The sequence below is a fragment of the Limanda limanda genome, chromosome 5, assembly GCF_963576545.1.
Source record: "Limanda limanda chromosome 5, fLimLim1.1, whole genome shotgun sequence".
Lineage (NCBI taxonomy): Eukaryota > Metazoa > Chordata > Actinopteri > Pleuronectiformes > Pleuronectidae > Limanda > Limanda limanda.
This window is the reverse complement of record NC_083640.1, coordinates 2,974,544-2,996,274: the sequence shown is the minus strand read 5'-3', so window position 1 is coordinate 2,996,274 and position 21,731 is coordinate 2,974,544. Positions and strand designations below refer to the sequence as shown.

At 43.2% G+C, this 21,731-nt stretch overlaps 1 protein-coding gene across 1 annotated transcript; it reads right to left on the bottom strand.

Moving 5' to 3' along the window:
- Window positions 1-1,107: 1,107 nt before the first annotated feature.
- On the bottom strand, window positions 1,108-21,312 carry cds1 (CDP-diacylglycerol synthase (phosphatidate cytidylyltransferase) 1). Its single transcript, XM_061071815.1, has 13 exons — window positions 21,051-21,312; window positions 12,008-12,165; window positions 10,280-10,376; window positions 10,086-10,183; window positions 8,717-8,856; window positions 7,079-7,137; window positions 5,208-5,290; window positions 4,775-4,862; window positions 4,580-4,648; window positions 3,405-3,557; window positions 2,835-2,954; window positions 2,019-2,122; window positions 1,108-1,437 (listed from the first exon to the last, which is right to left on the bottom strand). The coding sequence occupies exons 1-13, from the start codon at window positions 21,117-21,119 to the stop codon at window positions 1,302-1,304; spliced, it is 1,374 nt and encodes a 457-aa protein (XP_060927798.1). The 5' UTR covers window positions 21,120-21,312; the 3' UTR covers window positions 1,108-1,301.
- Window positions 21,313-21,731: the final 419 nt, after the last annotated feature.

Genomic DNA, 21,731 nt, shown 5'->3' with positions numbered 1-21,731 from the left:
GAGTGAGGGCGTGGGACCGTTCAGAGTCTATCCCCCCCCCCCCCCCCCAATCACCACCACCTCCACTGCTACAGTGCAACTGAAGTCATCGGTTAAATCAATAAAGCAGGAAGCACGAGTCTAATATAAAGGAATAGTTCCACATTTCCAATAACACACATCTTAGTTTCCTTCAGAGAGTTTGAGATGAACATAAAGAGGAGGAGGAGGAGGAGGAGGAGTTAGAAGAGGAGGAGGAGGAGCTCTGAAATCAATCATCTCATCTAATTCTCCGAAAGAAAAACAGATGCGTTACAAATGTTAGAACTATTCCTTTAAAGTCTTTTTCACATTCTCTAGTTAAAGTTCACACCCTCTAAATAAGCAGCAACCTCAGATCAACTCTATATCCCTACTTTTAAAAATCTAATTTGTTCATGCTATTATAATTATTTCTCTTAGTTTAAAAGTGATCTTTTTACCCCAGCAGGTCACATACGTAGTTATATATTAAGTATTTGTTTAGCTAAATATCTTCAAAATGTATTTATGTACAATACATGAGTGTGAGGCTGATGCTCTAGTTTCTGCGTTAACATGCCTACAGTCAAACACCGTTGACTTTTTGTGCGACTTATTTAGATTCGGACAGAAACCTAAAAGCGGACAAGTTCACGCTGTGGAGGAACAACAAGGAACTTGGCTCGTTCAAGCAGAAGCCTGACACGGGACTCAGGAACATGCTACATGAGGTTAAGATCCTTAAATAGAGCAAACACCATGAAAAACGGTGTTTACAGTTTAACGACCCTGCTGCATCATGACTTCACCCCCGAACCCCAGAGAGACGAGCGGCTCGGGTCCCGGTGTCCGACGCTCTGGGCCCAGTTCATGCTGGTAAAAGCTTCTTCAAATCCATTTGTTCTGCTCAGGTCAGTGCAATATTTTTCCGTCCGCGAAGGGGAAACCGCACGTCCGCCGTCCACCTGCGCCGGGAAAGCTGTGTGCTTTGATGTCTGTGTTGTGTGAGTCTTCAGGATGTGGACTTCCTGTTTGCTGTTGTAGTTTATGTGCCGCTCCAAGTGGAAAAGCAACAAAGCCACTTGTGTTGTGTTGTTTTTTTAACGCTTCAGGTGGGATGTGGCGCTGGTTTGTAGTCGAGTGACGAGGCGGCGGGATGACCACGGGAGCAAGGAGGAGGGGCCTGGGATACGTGCGAGTGTGTGTGTGTCTGTCTGTGTGTGTGTGTGTACATGCCTACACAAACTATCCACACCATCACACACACACACACTCCCCCCGTCATCCCCCCGTGGAGTCGTTCACTCGGCCTGGGCCACGGCGGGGGGGAGCATGCCCCTCTCTCTCAGCTGGGAGTGCAGTGTGTGGAAGATGCTGAGCTGCTGCTCGGGCTGAAGCATCAGCAGCTGCTGCAGCACCTTGCTCGGGTTCGGACCCCTGCAACACAACAGGCACAAATAAATAAGACAACAAGCGACAAGAGCGTCACACAGGGTTCCTACGGGTTTTAACAAGATACATTTAAGACTTTTTAAGACCTTTTTAAGACCACTTTGAATAGAATTTAAGACCTATTTTACGACCATACTGGCAAAAAGTATGAAGGAAAATTACTATGAAAGAAGAAATAAGTCACAGAATTACTTACAAAGTAAATTTATACCCATTCAACATAAGAACAATAACAATACACAAGTCAAACAAGCTTTAAAAATGCTTTAAACATGCTGAAATAAATTGAAATAAAAGGATGTTCCATAAAACATGTCCAGAGAAGGAAATTAAACATCCCATCGAACACTACAAAACCTCTAACTTCTCAGCTCTGGCCGAATCAAATTTAAGACCTTTTTAAGACTTTTTAAGGCCTAAAATTTCGATTATTAAATTTAAGACCATTTAAGACTTTTTAAGACCCCGCGGGAACCCTGGTCACAACCTATCTGGATCTGTAGCTATGTTTAACAAACTGGGACGTGTGTGATCAGCGTCTTAGCAGCCGAGCTCGAGCTTCTCACCTGATGAAGCTGGCGATGTAGACGTGGGTGAAGGTGGCCATCAGGTACTGGCAGTCGAAGCGATCCATGATGCCGCCGTGTCCGGGGATGGTGCTGGCAAAGTCCTGCAGGAGGACAGAGACCAGGGACACACAGCATGAGGACATTTCAGGAACCACAGAGTCGGAGGGCAGGAAGCTGCAGTTCACCTCCACAACCTCCGTGAGTGCTGCTGAGTCACTTCAAGAGACAAGTGGTCCGACCAGTTTCTAGAATATTTGAATGTCGCCCTTAAACAAATCTCTGTGTCTGTGAGCTCGAGGCTTGAGGTGGAGTCGCTATGACGACGTGTGATTGATATTTAAAGTTATGATCACAAAGACCACGGGTTGAACTGATAACAAACAATGAGTCTTGGCAATGAAACTGAAAATATTTATCCGACGACAACTGAATCTACGGGAGAAGAAAACAAAGGACGAGTACGACAATAAAAATGAGGAGAGGAAGATATTGCATTTCGACACTAATGAAGAAAAGTCAAAATGTTGAGATTAAAGTCAAAACTTTAAGAATATATGAAACAAATGTAAACGCATATAACTGCCTGTACAAAATGACTTGTGTCAAACACAGTGTGGTGATCAGTGTATATTCTAACGTCTGGTTCTAATACTCCTTTTTAAAAACAGCTTTAAAAGGAAAACTATGTCTAGTTTTAAAAATGAGAAAGGAAAACACCACTAAGACAATATGTCAGACGCAGGAAATCAAATCTCAGATGATGTTGGCTTGTTGGTGAAGGGCCGAGACAAAGACAAAGACTGAGATGTTTACTTTGATTTTGAATGCTCGCTTGAAGCCGCTGGCGAAGAATCCGCCGAACGGCCCGATGAGCGACGCGAAGGACGAGAGGAAGATGCTGTGGATCTGGAACGGATAGAGGTTCACTGTTTTCTGAAAGAGAGAGAGAGAGAAATCAAATAAGATTTAATCGAATGTTTACAAAGGACAAAAAGCAAGATTATGCTAAAACAGCAAATATATCCAGGTGAACCTTTGCCGCATAAAATATTTTAAAATGTTTTTCTTTTAATGAAAGGTAAATTAAGGTAAATAAAATAATTTCAAGTTCACACAGAAATTAAAGCTTTTCTTTATTTTAAACAAACGTTTAAATAAGTGATTTAAAAGAAGCAGTAACAGACACAACATTTCTGATCTCAGCCGGTAAAAGTCTTTTCAGAAATGTGCCGAATGGCCTTTAGTCAATAATCCCACTCTGGGAACGACCAGAAAATAGTTTCACAATAATATGACACTAAACAAATATAGTAAAGATATTAACGATATAGAAAAATCCTATTTCCAAAGGTCTAAGTTGACGCCAAGGGGAAAGAGGCTTACCCATGTCCCAAGGTTTTGTATGACGGCAGGAAGTGTGTACTCCTGCATCACGAAGATATCCGAGGGCTCGCACTCCACTGTGAAGCCGTTGGTCTCACTGTTGAATCCCACAGGACACACGAAGTACTGGAACCGAGCCAGGAGGTACGCCAGCTGAGGGAAGAGCCAGAAACAACAGCTGTAAGTAAAGATCAACGTCTGACTCCAGGTACATCGATGTGTCATCGGGATCATCACACTCCTGGAAACACTTTCACTCAAAGATGCAGTGAAAGTTTCTTCTCCTGATTAAAATCACAGAAATCGAATTTCCAAACAGAGTGTGAGAACGGAAGCTGGAGATCAAGTGACTTTAAGCTATGAAAACAGTGACTTGCAGTTGAAAGCATGATGGGAAACTGCCAGCAGCTTTGGTAACGGCTGTTCTGATCCCCGGCAGCCGGCTGTGATAACCAGCTACAGTTTAGTCTTCTTATTCTTTATAGTTGGAATGTTTATCTTTACTAAGGAAAAACAGTTTGACCCTCCTTTAATACGCTCTCCACCAAAAGTCTGGGAAGTACATCTACTTTTACTTTCGTCCATTTTACTTGAGTAGATTTATTTTCACTTTTACTCCACAACATATATCAGCAAATAGTTGCATTTTCTACTCCACTACAAAACATTATGTTTTCAAGTATATATAAAAGCAAATATTTACTCACATTGACTTGAGTAGAAAAGTAAACATGGTACTTTTACTTACATAATTCCATTTTCGTTTATCTATTTGTACTTTTACTTCAAACTTCCTCCGACACATGTACATTGTATTATTGCGTTTCTTGTGCTTTTGAGAATAAAAATAATATAAAAAATAAACAAAGTACTTCCTCCAACACTATTGATATCTGGTGTTCCAGAGAGAGAGGAAACAGCTTCATCCAGGATGAATCCATTCTCTCCGGCGGTGGGAGGAACAGGGAACGTGTTTGATATATTCACTGAGGGCTCATTCAGACTCTTATCTAAACGAATCGTCAAAGGCAGCGTCAGTTCGCTGCGATTTGATGTGATCACAAAGTCGAGTGTAACCTCTGCCGACAGCGTTCAGCCCTGTAGGATTTTCTCTGGTCGACTTCAGGCCTCAAACACAAGAGCATGTGAGGCAGCAGCGAATGTGATGTACTCACGATGAAGCCGAACACCACAGTGGAGAAGTAACCGCCGATGAAGCCCTCCCAGGTCTTCTTGGGCGAGAGCTGCAGGGGGGGGGGGGCGAGAGACAGAAAACAGCGTCGGTCTTTCATATCAGCATGACGTGGTTCTTACTCGCCTTCATGTGATGTGAATGAATTGATCGAGACTGAGATGGCGTTTTGATTTACCTTGATGAGAGGCGTCCTCCCGAAGAAGAATCCAAACAGATAGGCCCCGATGTCGTTACAGATCACGATGGAGATCGGAACGATGAACCTGGGAAACAGGATTTAATGGAGACGTTTAGATGTGGAGGGAGAAATTAATCCAACCACGAGAGAAACTCTGATCTCGTCTCTGTGGCTGGAAAATATATCATCTACTCTATAAACAGATAAATGTCAGAGAGCGAAAATATATACTTATGGTTTTCTACTGTGGCAATGTGTGCTTTTATTGTGAAATTCAATGATTTGTAATCTTCACAGAAGTTAATTAAAACAGAATATGATTGTGTTCGAACTCTAACAGAATGACGAGCTACACGACAGTGAACACGGGTGCAAGGACACGTATGTGGTGATAATCAGAGATAACAAGGTCTGTCTGTGTCCTGCTTACCAGATCATTCCTTCAAACAGGTTCTGAATGACAAGGTGGGACTGAGTTACCACAATCAACAGGGTCACATGGGTCCAAGCAAACTGGAATGGCAAACACAAACACAAACACGACAGTGTCACTACACTGGAATGTCGCCGCGCCTGCTCAGAAGTCGGCTCGTGTCAGAAATAGTGAAATCGTACAAACAAACAGGTGAATGAGGTGAAAGGACACTGACGGAGCCGCAGAGTGAGATGATAAACAGCAAAAGTCATATGCATCAAAACTAGGGTTGCAAAGGGGCGGAAAGTTTCCACGGGAATATTAAGCTCGGGAATTTTGAAAAAAAAACAACTATGCAAATTAGACGCTGAGCAATAAAAACATCATTCAAAACTCTATTTTAAAGATGTATGGAACGTTGAGTTTCAACCCTCCACTGTGCATTCTTCCATCACATGCACAGATAACTCCCAGCATCCTTCACTCTACAGCAGAGCTGATTGAGGCCTGCTGTAGAGTGAAGGACTAGTCAGGTAAGTTTCCATGATATTACTGGGAAAATATATTAGCATGCTGATTGAGGATTGTTCATCTGTTCATCTAGCATATTTCCATTCATTTATCCATCAATTGTAAAATATTTGTACAGATGATTCCAATTGTTTGGCTAACTATTTATATCTCTGGCATTGCATTAAGGCTTTTTTACAAACTTTTTTCTCATCTTATTCTACAGAACAATGCCACGTGCACTATCTCATGTGTTGAGACATTTCACCTCATCCAATGTAGAAGGAAAGGCTGTGTACATTTGCAAATACTGTGCATAGACCTATGTTAAGAATGACACAACGATGCAGAAGCATAAAGTCAAGTGACCAAAGTTTCCTCAGGGCTCAAATCAGCCAAAATGTTTATATTCATGTCTGTATATGACAAGGTAAATACAGTTAGTATAAATTACCCACAACATTTCCAGTTTATTCCCGTTAATTCCCGTTTATTCCCGTTTATTCCCGTATATTCCCATGGAAAGTTTCCAACTTTGAATATTCCCGGAATTTTGCAACCCTAATCAAAACTAATCAATATATATATATATATGAAGAAGAGCAGGCAGCAGGTGGAGCAAATGTCACAAACAAAGATTCTGCGGAGATGCATGCAAATAACAAGGCAGCAGCTTTTTGAATATCCTATATCCTATATCATATACAAGATCAATTATGAGAAAAAGGCCAATTTGTTCTAGAAAGGTTTAACTTGAAAGGATCATGATTCACTAGGTGGTTATGAAAACACTCTATGAATGTCTGCGATGAAAGCATTTGCATAGATTTGCCTGCACAATGAAAACACATCGACTCAATAAAAGCCAAATGGGCAATAAAGTCAGTCCAGGCCAATAAACTGTTTTGCACTAGAGCGGCCTTCAGATGTCAGAGGAAGCTCGACAGACGCATGAGAAGTGAAATGAAGCTGAAGCCATTGCAGAAGTATCTGGAGCTGCTTTCACACATGCACTGTTAGCATCAGCTGTGTGACTGAGCTTCTCCAGAGGGGCTGCGTGTGAGTCAGTTGCTGCAGACGTCTTCACCTACAGCCCCCCCCAGAGAACGCCAGGGGATTACCCAGAGTTCAGTGCGTGTCTGAGAGCAGCTCACGTGTGTGATGCCCAATAACAGAAGGGTCACAGCATTTAAAAAGAGACTTCTTCTAATGGCAAACAGCAAAGCAGAAGATGAGACTCCAGAATACTGGAGACTCGTGTCAGCAGGAAGCGGTGGAGGGAGGAGGACAGGAAGGTGAGTGGTGTAGTAGAGGAGGAAGAGGAGGAGGAGGAGGAGGAGGAGGAGGAGGAAGAGGGTTACTGGGCTGATACACACCATATAAAACTGCAGGCGGTAATGTTTCTTCACTAAACTCAGCACAAACATGCAGAAACCTGTGAAAGAGTAGACAACATGCTGTCAGTTATTACTGCAACTTTACAGAGGTTTAAAAAATCTGTGGATCACAACAACAGTTACACATACTATATAATGTACAGGGAGGTGTGTGTCTGTGTGTGTGAGTGTGTGTAGCAGGGCCGTGACTACACAACTCAGATTATTCTTTACATGAAGCATTGAGGAGTTTCATCTTGTGACTGTTTGGATTTTGCACAGATCTGAATCCACTCGAGTATCGGACGCCCCTCAGCAGATTGAGAACTCGCTCTCTGCTTCAGGGCGTCACTGGGGTTTGAAACTGCAGCTGACGCCGGCGCAGGGTCGACTGAAAGGCAGCTAGTCAGCGAGACTCGGGCCGACTCTGAAACTTAACCACTGAGCGATCAGCAGACAGATCCGGTATTCATCCCACAGGGAATCTTTGTTAATCTAACTGCTTCTGCTGGATAAATTTACCCAAATCCTCTGGAAATGCTTGATTTACATTCGCTGTTTTATTTTTTATTCCATCTAATTTGGAGTTTTCAACAAGTGGGTCTTAAATCTTTTTACTTGTCAAAGCCTTCTTTAGTTTTGTCAAATGTTAAAACTAAAGCAGCGACAGACTGATTTGCAAAGTCAAACACTTAATAATAAGACTCTGTTTGTCGTCTAACTAGAATGTCTGATATACTGGAGCTTTCAACAGTCCACTTCAAATCAAGCTGCACCATGTTACACACACTGCTAGATTTCAGTTCCTCTAAATGTGCCTTATCCTCTAGATCCATGAATTATTCCTTCAGAAAACCTCAGAGAAGGAAAAACAAATTCCTGGATGTGCACCAAGATTTAATGGGTTCTTCTCTGACCCGTCCTGCCACCGAGTCTCGTGGAAATTCATTAGGTAGTTTTAGCGTAATCCTGCTCACAGTAAAGTAAAAGCAGTAATAACCAGAGTTCTGCCATCTGCTCTATGAAAGGCCTGAGTGAAGATCTGAGTTTTTACTGTCATCAACAAACATAACAGTTCGGTATGTGATGATATAACTTTACAACTCTTTTGACTTTTGTTTCCTCTTCGGTGTGTAATGTGTGTTTTTCCCTTTTCTCCACGTTGTATAAATTTAGAACCAGAAGAAGAAGCATGCGTTTGTAAATGAGTTTCATGTGATCCAGAGAAGGAGAAACAAACAGAACAGTACGATGCATTCAGTAAAACCCAGGATATAAGCTATCAGATATTTACATGAATCACTGGTTAACTGCGATGTGACAATAAACGCTCAGCTCGGTGTTTTATGACGCATCCGGCTGCTTATTAGCAGAGCAATTAAACCCTTTCTGCTGCAGGAACATGAAAAGATTCAATATGTCACAATGTAAATCACTTTAAAAACTCATAAATGTGGATATTGAACGTCTTCCTGCGGCTTTTGTTTTTGTTTTATTTCCTCCTCAGTAATGTGACTTGTAACTCGGCTCTGCTACAGACTGTTTATGGTGAAATCTATTCCATAAAGAAAAGGGGCCAAAGAGCATGTTTTTCTTTTTTTCTTTGTTGAGATAAGGAGTCTGGAAGGAGGGAGTCACCTGCGAGGTACAGAGCAAAGGAGATGAAGCGGTGATAGCGAGCCAGGAACTGCAGAGGCTCCTCCCTCTGCACCAGAGCCCCGAAGTAGTCCGCCACCGTCTCACCGTAGAAGAAGTAGTTGACGCAGATCAGGAAGTACCTGAGGCAGAGAAACAGACGGGACTGGTTTTACTTTACATGTTGTTTGAGTTGGCCTCAAGTATGTTTGAGTGCTTCTCGGTTTTATCCTACATGTAGAACAACAGTCTCTGTCGTTATGAAGAAATAAGCTGCTGCATGATAAACCCTCTTGTGTGTGTCACTGGGTTTAGACGTCTGTGTGACACTGGCTGTACATTGACCTGCTGTGTGTGTGTGTGTGTGTGTGTGTGTGCGTGTGTGTGCGTGTGTATGATGGTTGGCCTTGGGGAAAAGGGCAAGTTTCAATTAGCCTGCACTTGTTTCCAACACGGCAGTGATCTTTGCTCCGGGCTGAGCGCTGCTGCCACATGCAGTGGGGGGTGGGGGGGGGGGGTGTCTGTGTATGCAAAGGTGACACTGCAACAGGAACGGGAACAAACAAAGGAGGATGTTGCTGCAGACGAAGCCGAGTCAATGTTTCACTGAAGGAAACGCTGAGTTAACGGACTTCTTCTTCCCCCTGCTTACATACCAATACACTACTAATACTTTTTTGACTTGTAATATTCTGAGCATTGCTATAAGAGAACCTGTGACCTCAGCATTTCATTGCCAGCGACTGCTTAATGTTATTGTTGTGCATTTGACAATAAACTCTTGAAACTACTGATATTAGCAAGTTAAAAAGATTCTGAAATCAATAGATCAGCTGATATATGTAAGAAAAAGACGTTTCTTGATAAGATTGATCTCAGGACAAAGATGTTTGAAGGAGGTTTGATATTTTACAGTTCAACCATAAACTTTATTTTAAATAACTCTAAATAAATAGAAAACACAAAAGGTATAGAACTTGAATTGAGAAAATTAACTTATTTAGATAAATAGAAACAGTAAATGCACATTGCTTATTCTGTAAAATATCTGTGTTCTATGTCTGTGAAAGGCTCATATCGGACATTTTATCTGTGAACCAATAAATCAGTCCTGCTTTGCAGTCTGTAACATTCCCTGGAACATTCTTGTGGACTTTAAATCGACATGTTTAGAGTCTGAAGTACAAATATTCCATTCTCTGAATAATCTCCGACCACACAGATGCTGGACTGATTCTCAAACCACTTCCTGTTTGTCCGTTAACACACATCCTGTGCTGCGGAATGAGAGATTGGTCAGATAACTGCACTAATCTCTGTTAATAATGTTTCTAGAGCAAATCTGCTGCTATTATAACATCCTGTTACTCACCAGCTCAGAGTCCTGAACCAAGGCAGCTCGTAGGAACGGTAAACTCTGTATCCGATGTCGATGATTTCTTGAAAACACTTGATCTGGACGGTCATGACCTAGATCAGAAGAAAGAAGCAGAGAGGAATCGTGACACGTGAACAGATGCACTGACGACTCAAACACCAGCGATGGTATCGATCTCTGCCACTTACAATTAATAAAAGAGCGATAGGTCCCATGTAGATGATGAGGAAGAAGCCGGAAATCATGGCTAGCGACAGAACCCCTCGTATCCAGTAGTTCTTCCATCTGTGGAGAATGGAAACTTTGAATTAGAGATTTATTTCCCTCCTGAAAATGAATTTCAATAATGTATACTCCATATGGCGAGAGAGGAAAGTATACAGTGTATTATTTACTGTCCAAAGCTCCAGTTAGAATTCCGTCGCATTCATCAATGACTTTTTTTAACTGTGACGTCTTTGGGGTCAGCAAAGTCATTCAGATACATCCACCCACCCCTTCCCCCTGGTGGCTGGCTGCAGTATAGGTCTCGAACTCGGTCCCCTCCGTGTCAAAGAGGGAACCCTTTCAGTTCCTTGAAGAAGTTCCTGGGACTAAACTCAGGAGGTAGAGCTGCTAGTCCACTAACCAGAAGTGTGACCATGTGCTGAGGTGTCCTTGAGCAAGACACTGAACCCCAAATGGCCCCTGGCGGCTGTGCCAGCACTGTATTAATGATGTATTATAGAGAAAGTATGAATAGGGGAATGTCAAAAACTGTATTAATACTGTAAAAGGGCTTTGAGGGGTCATCAAGACTAGAGAAGTGCTAGATAAGTGTAATATAAAGAAATGCTGCGGCCTGTTTTAAGCTGGTGCAGCCACTGGGCTCATTATCACCATCGGCACCTTTCACCAGTACAACCTGTGCCGTGACACATGTGCCAAACGTGTGGAATGTGTTTTTCACAACACATCAGCCCGTTTGTGTGTTGCTGTGAGACAAACTCCTGATGCCCTGCCGCCTGCGAGCAAAAACAAAAGAGAGGGACGAGCTAAAAGCTGCACAGGAGCTGCCTGGACGCATGAATGGAGGAGGAAAACCGCTGCGTCATCAAAAAAAGCTGACTCTCTCTCTCCGACTCCCTCCCACCATCATCATTCACTCACTTGCACGCAAAGCACCACCCTTCCTCCCTCCGCCTCTCCCTCTTTATTTTTACTACAGCTTCTCCATATGTTTCTCTCCCCCTCCCTCCCTCTCTCTCTCTCCCTCTCTCTGCAGTCTGTTCATCCACAGCTCTCTCTCTCTCTCTGCAGCACACCACCTCCAATGCCGATCAAGCCAGCAGGGATTAGTGCTTCCCTCCTCGTGAGCCTTTAAGCCCTGTAACCTGGCCGTCGCTCATTGGTCACGCCCTCCGCAATATATATATATATGACCCCATGTGTCACAGACCTGCAGTAAACCTCCGGGTCGATGAGATGTTTGCAGTGTATTAACACAGAGTTACTGTATTTCCTCCACTACATTAATAAGGGGCGTTTTCATGCACCTCTGCAGACTTCTTTCTATTTCTGGTCCAATTAACCTACATGTTGCAGGGGAGGTGATCAATCATTCTGTCAGGGTCTTTCCAGAAAAGATGGAGAAGAATCTGCTTCTTACAGCAGATTTATTATGGCTGAAATCACAGCAGAGAAGTTATGGGAAAGTGATCCCTGGTGGCAGAGACATTTGCTCCTCGTCTAACTTTACTACAGATTATTTCAGTTTCTGAATATGGGCCGGTATTTGTCCCATAGGCCTGTGGCAGGGTCGAGCAGTGAGGAACAAACAGCAGCTGCTAGCATCTGTCTCCTGAGAGTGTGTGTGTGTGCGTGTGCGTGTGTGTGTGTGTGTGTGTGTGTGTGTGTGTATGTGTGTGTGTGTGTACCTGGGCGGCAGGCCCTCCAGAGCTTTGTTCAGGCATTGTGGAGTGTTGTCTGTGTCTGCTGTGGAGAGAGGAACATCTGGAGCGTCTGCTTTGGAGTCAGCGTCACATTCTCCGTCTGCGTCACCGTGCAGACCCAGCCGGTCATCACAGTCGCCCTCCTGTCAGAACACACACACACAGATATTCAAATAGTGTTCTAAGATCACCTGACACACAGGTTAGTGTAGAAAGCTCAGACTGCAGAGCGGTGACAACAGAGATGGAAAACATGAAAGTCGTCGGAGGTCAGACACTGAGATGCAAACGACAAGTAAATGTTGAGGTCGTCATGAGTCTGAGCCGAGGAGAGAAACACACGACTCAGCAGATGGTGCTTTAATTGGGTATTGGTTTTACCCGTGTGTGTGTGTCTTTGTGTGTGTGTGCCTGTCTGTCTGTCTGTGTGTGTGTCTGTACAAATCAACTCAATAAAGCACGGACAGGTTTTCACCGAATTCACTTATTACTTTTTGTGAGTTCATCTCCAGATGATCGATTAAAGGTTAATGCTGCTAATAACAGAGCTGCGGAGAAAAAGTTAATAAATATTGTTCAGTAAATGATTTAAAAAATGCATTTTTCGAGGTATTAATGCATCCTACAGACACAACTTGAAGCTTATATAGATTGAAATAATCATTATGATCATATGGAAGGAACTTGACATCATAGAGTGGAGTAACTCCTCAACTTTCACAACCATTTATATTAGAGACACAATCTACATCTTAGTCAGATTAACCAGTTAAATGGTAAAGATGACGACAAGGTTAGGTTTTCACCGGTGTACATCTGTTAGTTAGTAAGAACAGGCTCTAAATGGAATTTGTACAATATAGTAAAGTTAGTATTGTCTGATTGGGAGGGGTATGAAGTCAACACACATTCCCGTTTCCTAGAGTTGTGGTTCATGTGTTTTCTAAACTTGGCTGTGACTCAAGTGGGTGTGAGTGTGTTTGTTGTATTTAAAACCAGGAGGCAGATTATTAGAGCTCAGAACCATCGTTAAGTCCTTATTGTACGTGAAACACAAACAATTACACACACTCACGCACTTATGCTTTACTTTAATTCTGAACTTAGCAAAGACTTATTTCTTCAATCATAATAAATTTAATATTCCACGAACAATGCTGTTTATTTAATGATAAACACTTGATCTTTAAAAATGTATGTTTAATATATTGTGCTGACCTGAAGTGAATTTAATTTCTATATTTGAAACTAATCTGAACACAATAATTCCAACATGAAAATTGCACACAAGGAGAAAATGTTCGATTGGAGGCCGGTGACGAAACGTGAGGATGACGGAGCTGAAAGTCTAAACCTCGTGTCGCCAGGTTAACAGGCTGCTGCCCGGGAGGCAAACCTCTTTATTGGTGTTAATGAATCTTTAATCTGGATTTAAACCCAGTCAACAGACACAGTGTGTGTGCATGTGTGTGTGTGAGTGGGTATTTTGTTTTTTAAATTGGCAATGATCCCTAAAATGTGATTATCAAACCCTTTACAACAGAGAGATGGATTATTTGAAACTTGATATTTAACCGTTTAACCGAAGCAGTTACAATAAGTCCTTTGGACACTGTAACTACTATGAAAAGTAAGTAAAGTGACATAAACCCAGCAATTTGTTCTGAAATTAACCAGAAATGGTCTGTGAGGTAACAAAGTGGTGAGAGGAAACACTTCTTCTTCCTAAGGGAGTCTTTTTAAACCAAACACACACACACAGACACAGACACAGACACACACAGTAGGAGATTAAGTTTCTCTCTGCACTTGACGTCCTCGCTGATGCTCCTGGACATTTCTTCCCTTTCATGGCTGCTTTTACTCAAACGTGGCTAAATACGGTGAGCGGGGGGCGCCGGGGTTAACTCGGACAGATTTTCATTTAGATAGAAGGTCTGTGATCTTGTCCAGATTTTGTGATTAGCCTGGGGTCACTTCAGGTGGCATTAGCGCTCAGGAGAGAAGATGAAGTGTGGATTTCTACTCAGGTTTTAATGAGGAAACGTATTTTCAGGCCTGCAGACTGAAACGGTGGAAAGCTACAGGGGCCTTTCAGGCGGAGAGGCTTACACACACTGTCCTGACTGAAATAGGAAAATAATAATTCACAAGACTCACACTGAAGTCAAAGAAAGACAGAGCACTATGCTGCAAGTGTCATTTGTAGTCATGGTCACCACTAGAAACAAGTTTATCTGTAGCTTTTTAAACAGAGCAGCCATTTAACCAGCTAAGCAGAATAATTAGAAAAGTTGTGTACAGTTTATATTTTACTTTTTAATGTTTACATTGTTTATTTTCTTTATTCAACTTCTATATATCTGACAAGAGAATCACTTTTTTCATCGAGCAATAATTAAAATGTGATGATTGGCTGAAGTTCTTTGCAATATTTGAATATCAAGTGTCTGTTAAATAAAGTAAGAAATCTGATCACATCACAGCAGGCTTTATAACAGGCACCTCTCATGATTTTCCAGCCCCCTCCCCCTGACCAACGTTAACATTATAGATAATGGATGAAGAGATGGATGGAAATCTATGATGAAGATAATGTTCCTGGATATGACAAGTGATGGTGTTTTCTCACTCACGTGTTGTGGATACCGTTAGTCAGCAGCTTAATAAAAGATTCTGGGACCTGAAACGAGCCTCTGGTCAGTTCATTACCTCAACCACACAAATATGTTACATGCAGAGCTACGTTATTAAAGCTTAATCTGCCTGAATGTTCGTAATCATTTTAATCAAACTGTCCAACACACTGTTAATCTTTTGTTTATTGAGTGAAGTTTGGTACCTGCTGTGTAACCACAGTCAAACAAAGCTGCAAATCTGTGTGATATCGACACGAGTAGTGACGCCCTGAGCACCTCATCAACACCGGCTGATACAGACAGAATTCACCTTCTACCAGACGCCCATGTTTTCCTACAATCTGTGAGCTGCAGAGACTGAGAGGCAGCAGCAGCAGCAGCAGCATTGCGACTGTCCTTGCAGCTCTTCTCACCTCCCCTGTCGTCTTTGTCCTCCTCTCTTGGCTATTAATGCTTTCTCTGCAGAGCCAGAGGGAGGAGGAGGAGGAGGAGGAGGAGGAGGAGGAGGAGGAGGAGGAGGAGGAGGAGGAGGAGGAGGAGGAGGAGGAGGAGGAGGAGGAGGAGGAGGAGGAGGAGGAGGAGGAGGAGAGAGTCTGGGTCATAGAAGAGAGAGGAGGGCGATGAGTCGCTAATAAAGTCGTGACAACCCCGGTGTTACCAACGGCCTCCAGTCGTTTTGCCTCCAGATACCGGCCCCGTCATTATTATTATCGTGTCATAACTACACAAGTTTAGGTTTGTTGTGACACGACATCCCGACGACACAGAAGACATCATGATAAAATATCTTCTTTTAGCCTTTGGGATGTGTATGAAATGACCTAATACCTAATACACAGTTTTGCTGATTGACACCTGATCCTTTGCCTCCACTTTACCATGAAATCAAATCTCTGCAGCTCATTTAATTTCAGATGAAACAATGATGACTTTGTAGAATTCGCACGAGGGAAAACAATTAAATCCACGTGAGAGTTGTCGCAGTTTAATGCAAACAAAAGAATCACGGTTAAATTTTTTGGTAAATTTGAGAGATTATTAATTTTGACCAACAACATATAGAAACCACTACACTTTTATAATGTGTCTGCATTTCAGACCCTCAAAGGAAAGAGATTCTGAAATACTGATGACATAGATTGAGGAAAACTTAGCTCAGTGCAATCGTACCTTAAATTCTTTACTAAGATATAAACTACTGAATTAATTATGTCTCCTTAGCCTTCCAAGCTCAGCTATAATTCACAAACTTTACCGACTGATGCTCACATTGTTACTTTTGTGACAATCTTTTCTAAGAATGTGTTTCTGCAAGAATTCAGGGACAAACGTGCCATTGTGCAAATAGAGGGTTTGAAACCAGATCATCAAACCAGTGGAGAATCTCTGCTTCTTTACTTTCACACCCGTGAGATGGATTTCAGACTTCTAAGAAATCTGAGATCGATTCTCTGAACCCATGACTTTGGGACAGTCTGATACATAAGAGCACAACTGATGATGTTCGCTCCTTGAGAGAACTTGGACTAAACTGGTTTTGCCGCTGTGCCCTGCAGATAAAAAGATGTCTCCTGCTCGGGTGCGTGTCCAAGTGTGTTTGCGAGTCTGTGGATGTGCAAGGTTATCCCAGAATGTCCAAAGCATGACTGACAATATAAATGGGCACAGTTAACACCACCGTCTGCAGCACTGACAGGATTAACCAAACCTTTTATGGTGACGAGTTCTCCTCCAGTGACAGGGGAGGTGAATGTTTTTTATTACTTAAAAAGGTCCAGTGAATCAGGCTCATTGAGTCTCACATGTACACACGGATGGTAGTTTGTATTTCAAGCATACACTGACAAACTTGTCCTGAGCGGACAATCAGGACAAGTGGATGTGAGTCACAAAGTCTGTTTGACTTCTTTGTTTCACCCGACTACATGTGGGATGCATCCAAATACTCAAACTTATCATAACTCCAGTACAATATAACCTTTTAGGAAACAGCAGAGCCTCTAAACCGACTGACTATCACCAGACACAACAGAACCTGCCAACATTCATGAAGAAACCCTGAGTCATCACAAACTCAACCTAAAAACGTAGTGTCATGAGTTGAGCAGCAAAGAATCTACGACCATTTAGTTTTAATCAGAAGAACTGAACACGGGGCCGTGATCTACAGTTTTCATCCAGACAACTCTGGATTAACCTGGAAGGTTGAATCGCAGTGAGAAGCTGCTTCCATGGCAGCGGCTCCCCCCCCCCCCCCCACCCGGCACACCAAACACGTCTTTCCACCTGTGAGGTGCAGGCCTGCAGCAGCGCCCGGCTCACTGAGGATCAATGAGTAAGCTACAGCCTGCATTGGTTCACTCCTGCTGCAAGGAAGGATTTAGGCTAATCAGCAGTGCACATTGCCCTGAAGTAGCACTGCTGCAACTTCCAACTCTCTGAGGTGCAGCCCGAAGAAAACAGGGACATGTTCCAGAGACACAAGCAGAGGGACGCCTCCGAGGTGGCGCTCCAACCGGAAATCAATACACCTGGATGCATAAGTAATGGGAAAGCAATGTCTTCATTCATGACTTTACCAGAGTCAACAGCTCAGCACAACATGATTATAGCACTTCATTGTTAAAACACTAGTTTAACATTTATCTTTCTATAAAGTGTATAGTTTCACGTGTAACATTTAGCGTGTTAGCTAATAACGCCCTCCACAAATGCTACCATGATAGCCAACATAGAATACATCCGAATGTTAGCATGTTATGTTAGCATTATGTTGTATCACTAATCGGTTCCTGAGTGGTGTATTTGATGAATGCTGTATAATATAATGCGCTTGTATTTGTTAATACAATATATCTTTACATCTGTATGTGCGTGTGTTTATTTAGACTTGATGTATTTTCTCAAATTGCACTACATTGAGTTTCTTCTCTTCTTCCTCTGAAGATTCAGACACATCTCTGATTTTAACAGCTGTTTAGAGAAGTCTGGTGCTGGGGGGGGGGGGGTTCCTCATCCGAGCTAATCCGAGCTTTGTCAGTGAGAACATGAAGACGCACGTTATCCTCCAGTGTCAGAGAAACAATGGTGACACGCGTGGGTAAGAGCCAAGAAGTTTAAAAAGCAACATAAAGAACAATCTATCTATTCTAAGGGATTTAGAAAACTCATGTTAATATTCCAAGAACCATACAAACTGGACAAAAAACTATATCTACAGTATTTGTGTTTGAACTTTACTCTATACACAGAGCCACAACATGAATACCAGTCCTGTGCTGTCCCATTTCTAACTAGGTCTGTGTGGAATGAAGCTGTGACCATCAGAGCGTTTAAGCGCCTGCTGCCACCATCACTGCTGCTGGAGGCGTCCGTTACGCCCAGCCAACCAGCAGACTGCCCACCAAGGTCAACTGTCGTGTTGGGGTCTCGAACAGCCGCTAATTGTCCCGACAACGCTGTTAGAGCCGTGACTGGAGAGAAGCAGCGTGAAGGACGCGAGCTCGATATGTGTAAGTCGAGCACACGCTGCACACGGCTGTCGAATAAATGGAAGTGAGCAGAAGCAGCATCGCAATTCAGGGGACGCATCACAGAAGAAGAATCTCTTCACGATCCAGAAATTAATCCAAAGTATCGCAGAAAGGAACGCTGCCATTTTGCACTGAAGACGTCATTTGGAGTCGGCGCCGTGGAGATCGTGGGACGACGCCACGGTTTCACGCTCTCGACCATTAGGGAGTCACGCTCAGCTGTCAATCATGATGTTGCCCCTATTTTTATAGCAACTTATCAAAGGCCCAAAATAAATAACACTTGAACATACATCAGCGTGATAAGAACTCAATCTTCCTTGAAAAAAATATGTCTGATGTATTTGACTGTTTCATTTGGCCTGTGTCCCATTGGCTAATATGGAGGAGGCGGGGCTTTGGTCTATTATGCAGCCGACTTCAACGCCCAACAGGTTTTTCCTCTTCCCTCTCTCTCCAGATCTGTTTCATAAGACTCTGACAGGATTGTCAGTTACAACCACAGGGCCACATCCTAGAAAAACGTGTTGCCCAACCCTGCTCTCTTCAACTCTTAGGGTTGGATCACTCTCTTCAGTTTCTGATCTGAATCATAGTGGATTAAGTCATTTTGCTGCTTTGTTGTGTTGTGTTGTGTTTTCACAGCATTTCAGGACAAGCCAGTCAGGGCGTGTACACCAGAGTCACATGGACCCACAGGAAGCTAATAAATCAGGCTGAGGTTTGGTGACTCGATGCTACAGAAATGAAAATGATCAAATCCTGATGGAGAATATTTCACAACTTCTTAGGAAAGTTAAATCACCCTTTAAAAAAAGAGTGTTTTATTCGTCTATAAATGTAAACAAGGGTTAACAAACAGTCTGTATCCCTGCTTGAACTCTACTGAGTCATACCCCTCACATATCTCTGGTGTTCAGAGGGGGGGGGGTTCCCTGGGCCGAAAATGAACAGTGCCCGAATGTAAACACACGGCCAGGCAACAGTAACCCCCCGGGGACGAATACATTTAGATGCACAGCACATGTTACTGATGTGGTGAATCTGTTTTTAGCACCAGAGGCTCCAGAGAGAATTTGAATCCACACACAGCGAGAGTCAGAAGCTGCATGAAGGCCACGATGAGGGATTCGCTCAAGATGAACCATGAAGTGTTCCATCCTTCCACCAAGTTTCCTGCAGTAACAATTAACAAACAAACCAATGGAGAGCAGTGAAAACATCCTGAGTGGAGGTAAGAGCCTTCAGAGCAGGAGGGTCGAACCCACAGCAAGAACTATTTAGTGAGGAACCTCTTCAACTATATGATCGTCTAAAGCAGGGGTTTTCAACCGGGGGTCCGCGGCCCCCTGGTTGTCCGCGACGGCATTGCAGGGGGTCCGCGAAATTCGCTCTGATATTTCAACGCATTTCCAGATTACTCTTGAATATCGTGAAAAATATCTAATATAAGAAAAATATGTCTTAAATAATATAAAGGTGATGAGGGGACTTTGCTGGTGATCATGAGATTAAACTTAAGTAGGCCTCAATTGTTTGTGTGATATTGTATGATTATCATTTGTGACATATTCTGCATTACTTTGTCATCTTCCCTCTTCAGTTGTAGCCCCAGTTTATGTTGATTGTTATTGATCATCGTTACTTTAACGTTCTCTCAACATGTCAGCTACATGTCTGTACATTTAAGTCATGAACGTTATATATTGATGTTCATATGGTTCTGAGATGCAGTACAACTACAAACTGCATTTTAATTTTGTTTTCAATTCTTAAGCACTGAAAATCAACCGTTTTTGTTGTTTTTTACACAGATTTTTCTAGATTTGTTTGAGATTTTTAAAAACCAACATGGAAAACCAAATGTTAAAACTTCCTTCTATCCACATGCACGCACACACACACACACGGAGGCCGCGGATTACCTTCTAGTCAGAATGGTGGTCCCTGGGACAAAACCAGTTGAAAACCCCTGGTCTAAAGTACAGGAGACAGTGTTAGAAACCCACAGACGAGGACCCAAGGCAGGAAAAGACATAAGGACAATTCAGAGTCTCCAATGAACCAACCCCCGGTCTTGGGACTGGGGGAGGAAGCCAAACTCACACAGACACTGGGAGAACCTGTTCAGATCAGGATTCTAACCAGAAACCTCTCTACTGGTTTGAGTTGAAGCAGGGACAAGGGGACGCCCTTGTTTGACTGGACATTGTTTGGTCAACAGCTGATAAAGAAGTCAAGACTGACAGGTCAAGATCGGTCAATGCTATCGATTCTTAAAGGCTTCAGCACTGAAATCATTATTTTAAAGCAGAGTTGTTGCTACACTTCATATTTTCTATTTGAGGAATCTCACTGAAAACTCAAGTAAATATTAAAAAACTGTCAGGATTGAATCCACGTGTCTGGTCATTTTACGTAACTTGCACTGCGGCTTAGTGTGACGTCAGGTGTCTGATGTTTTGTTATGAAATGTGCTACGTTTAATGAAGGAGCTATTATCGTAATACATTATTATTATTATTCTGTTGTTGTTGACTGTGTCATTGATGACAGGGTTACAAACATGAGGTGACATATTCAGCCCATGATCATGTGACTGTCCCACAAAATAAAAGTCGTTATTTCGTCACCGTGTTGTTGCGGTGGCTCGTTGCGGGAGCTCGCTGCGGGATTACCGGAGGCTAACTCATTAGCTCATGTTAGCATCCGTTGCTAGCTAACCGGTAACCGCAGCTAGCCCCCGCCGGTCCGACCGCAGCCACAACCCGGCCCAGCTCGCTCCCCAGGCCGGGGCCGGGGCCTCGACCGACCGGCGGGGAACCGGCCTCTGGTCTCCGGCTTCTCGTCGGTTACCTTGTCGCTGATGTTGTCGGTGCTGTCGGTGTCCGCTCCGCCGCCGCCTCGCTTCCTCAGCTCCGTCATGTCTCACTCGGCTCTCCGCCGGGACGCCTCCGGGGGTCGAAGAGGAGGGAGGGAGGAAGAGGAGGAGGAGGGTGTCCCGGGCTGGGGTCTCTGCTCCTGGCTGTGTGGACCCGGGTGGGACGTGGAGCTGCGGCAGCGGCGGCAGGTGACTGGTGAGTCGGCAGCAGGTGAGTGAAGAGCCCGCTGCGTGTGTTTGTTTATCTCCGCAGTCTCCGGTCCTCCCTCCAGCGACAGCTTCCGCCAACAGACACTAACCACTTCCGCTGGACTCTTTCACAGTAAAAGGCTTCATTCGCTTCATTTCCCCTCATCGTTCCTTCTCCGATAAATACAAACATGTTAATGATCAACACTATCAAAGTATTTTATTGTAAATTCATCTGCTAATTATGTAACTTAGAAAGTAGTAAACGTCGCTGCCACAACCCAGCAGTGTGGGAACAAAATGTCAAAACTTAATGATTTAAGCTAAATATTCGAAAAGGAGTGAGAAGAGGTAAAATTAAAAAGTGGATAATTGACAAAGTTTTGTCTCGTTTTGTCTCATTCTTTCATTCGATCTGTTATTATGAGGTGAGGAGAGCTTTATTCTGAAGGGAAAGTCTCCTTAAT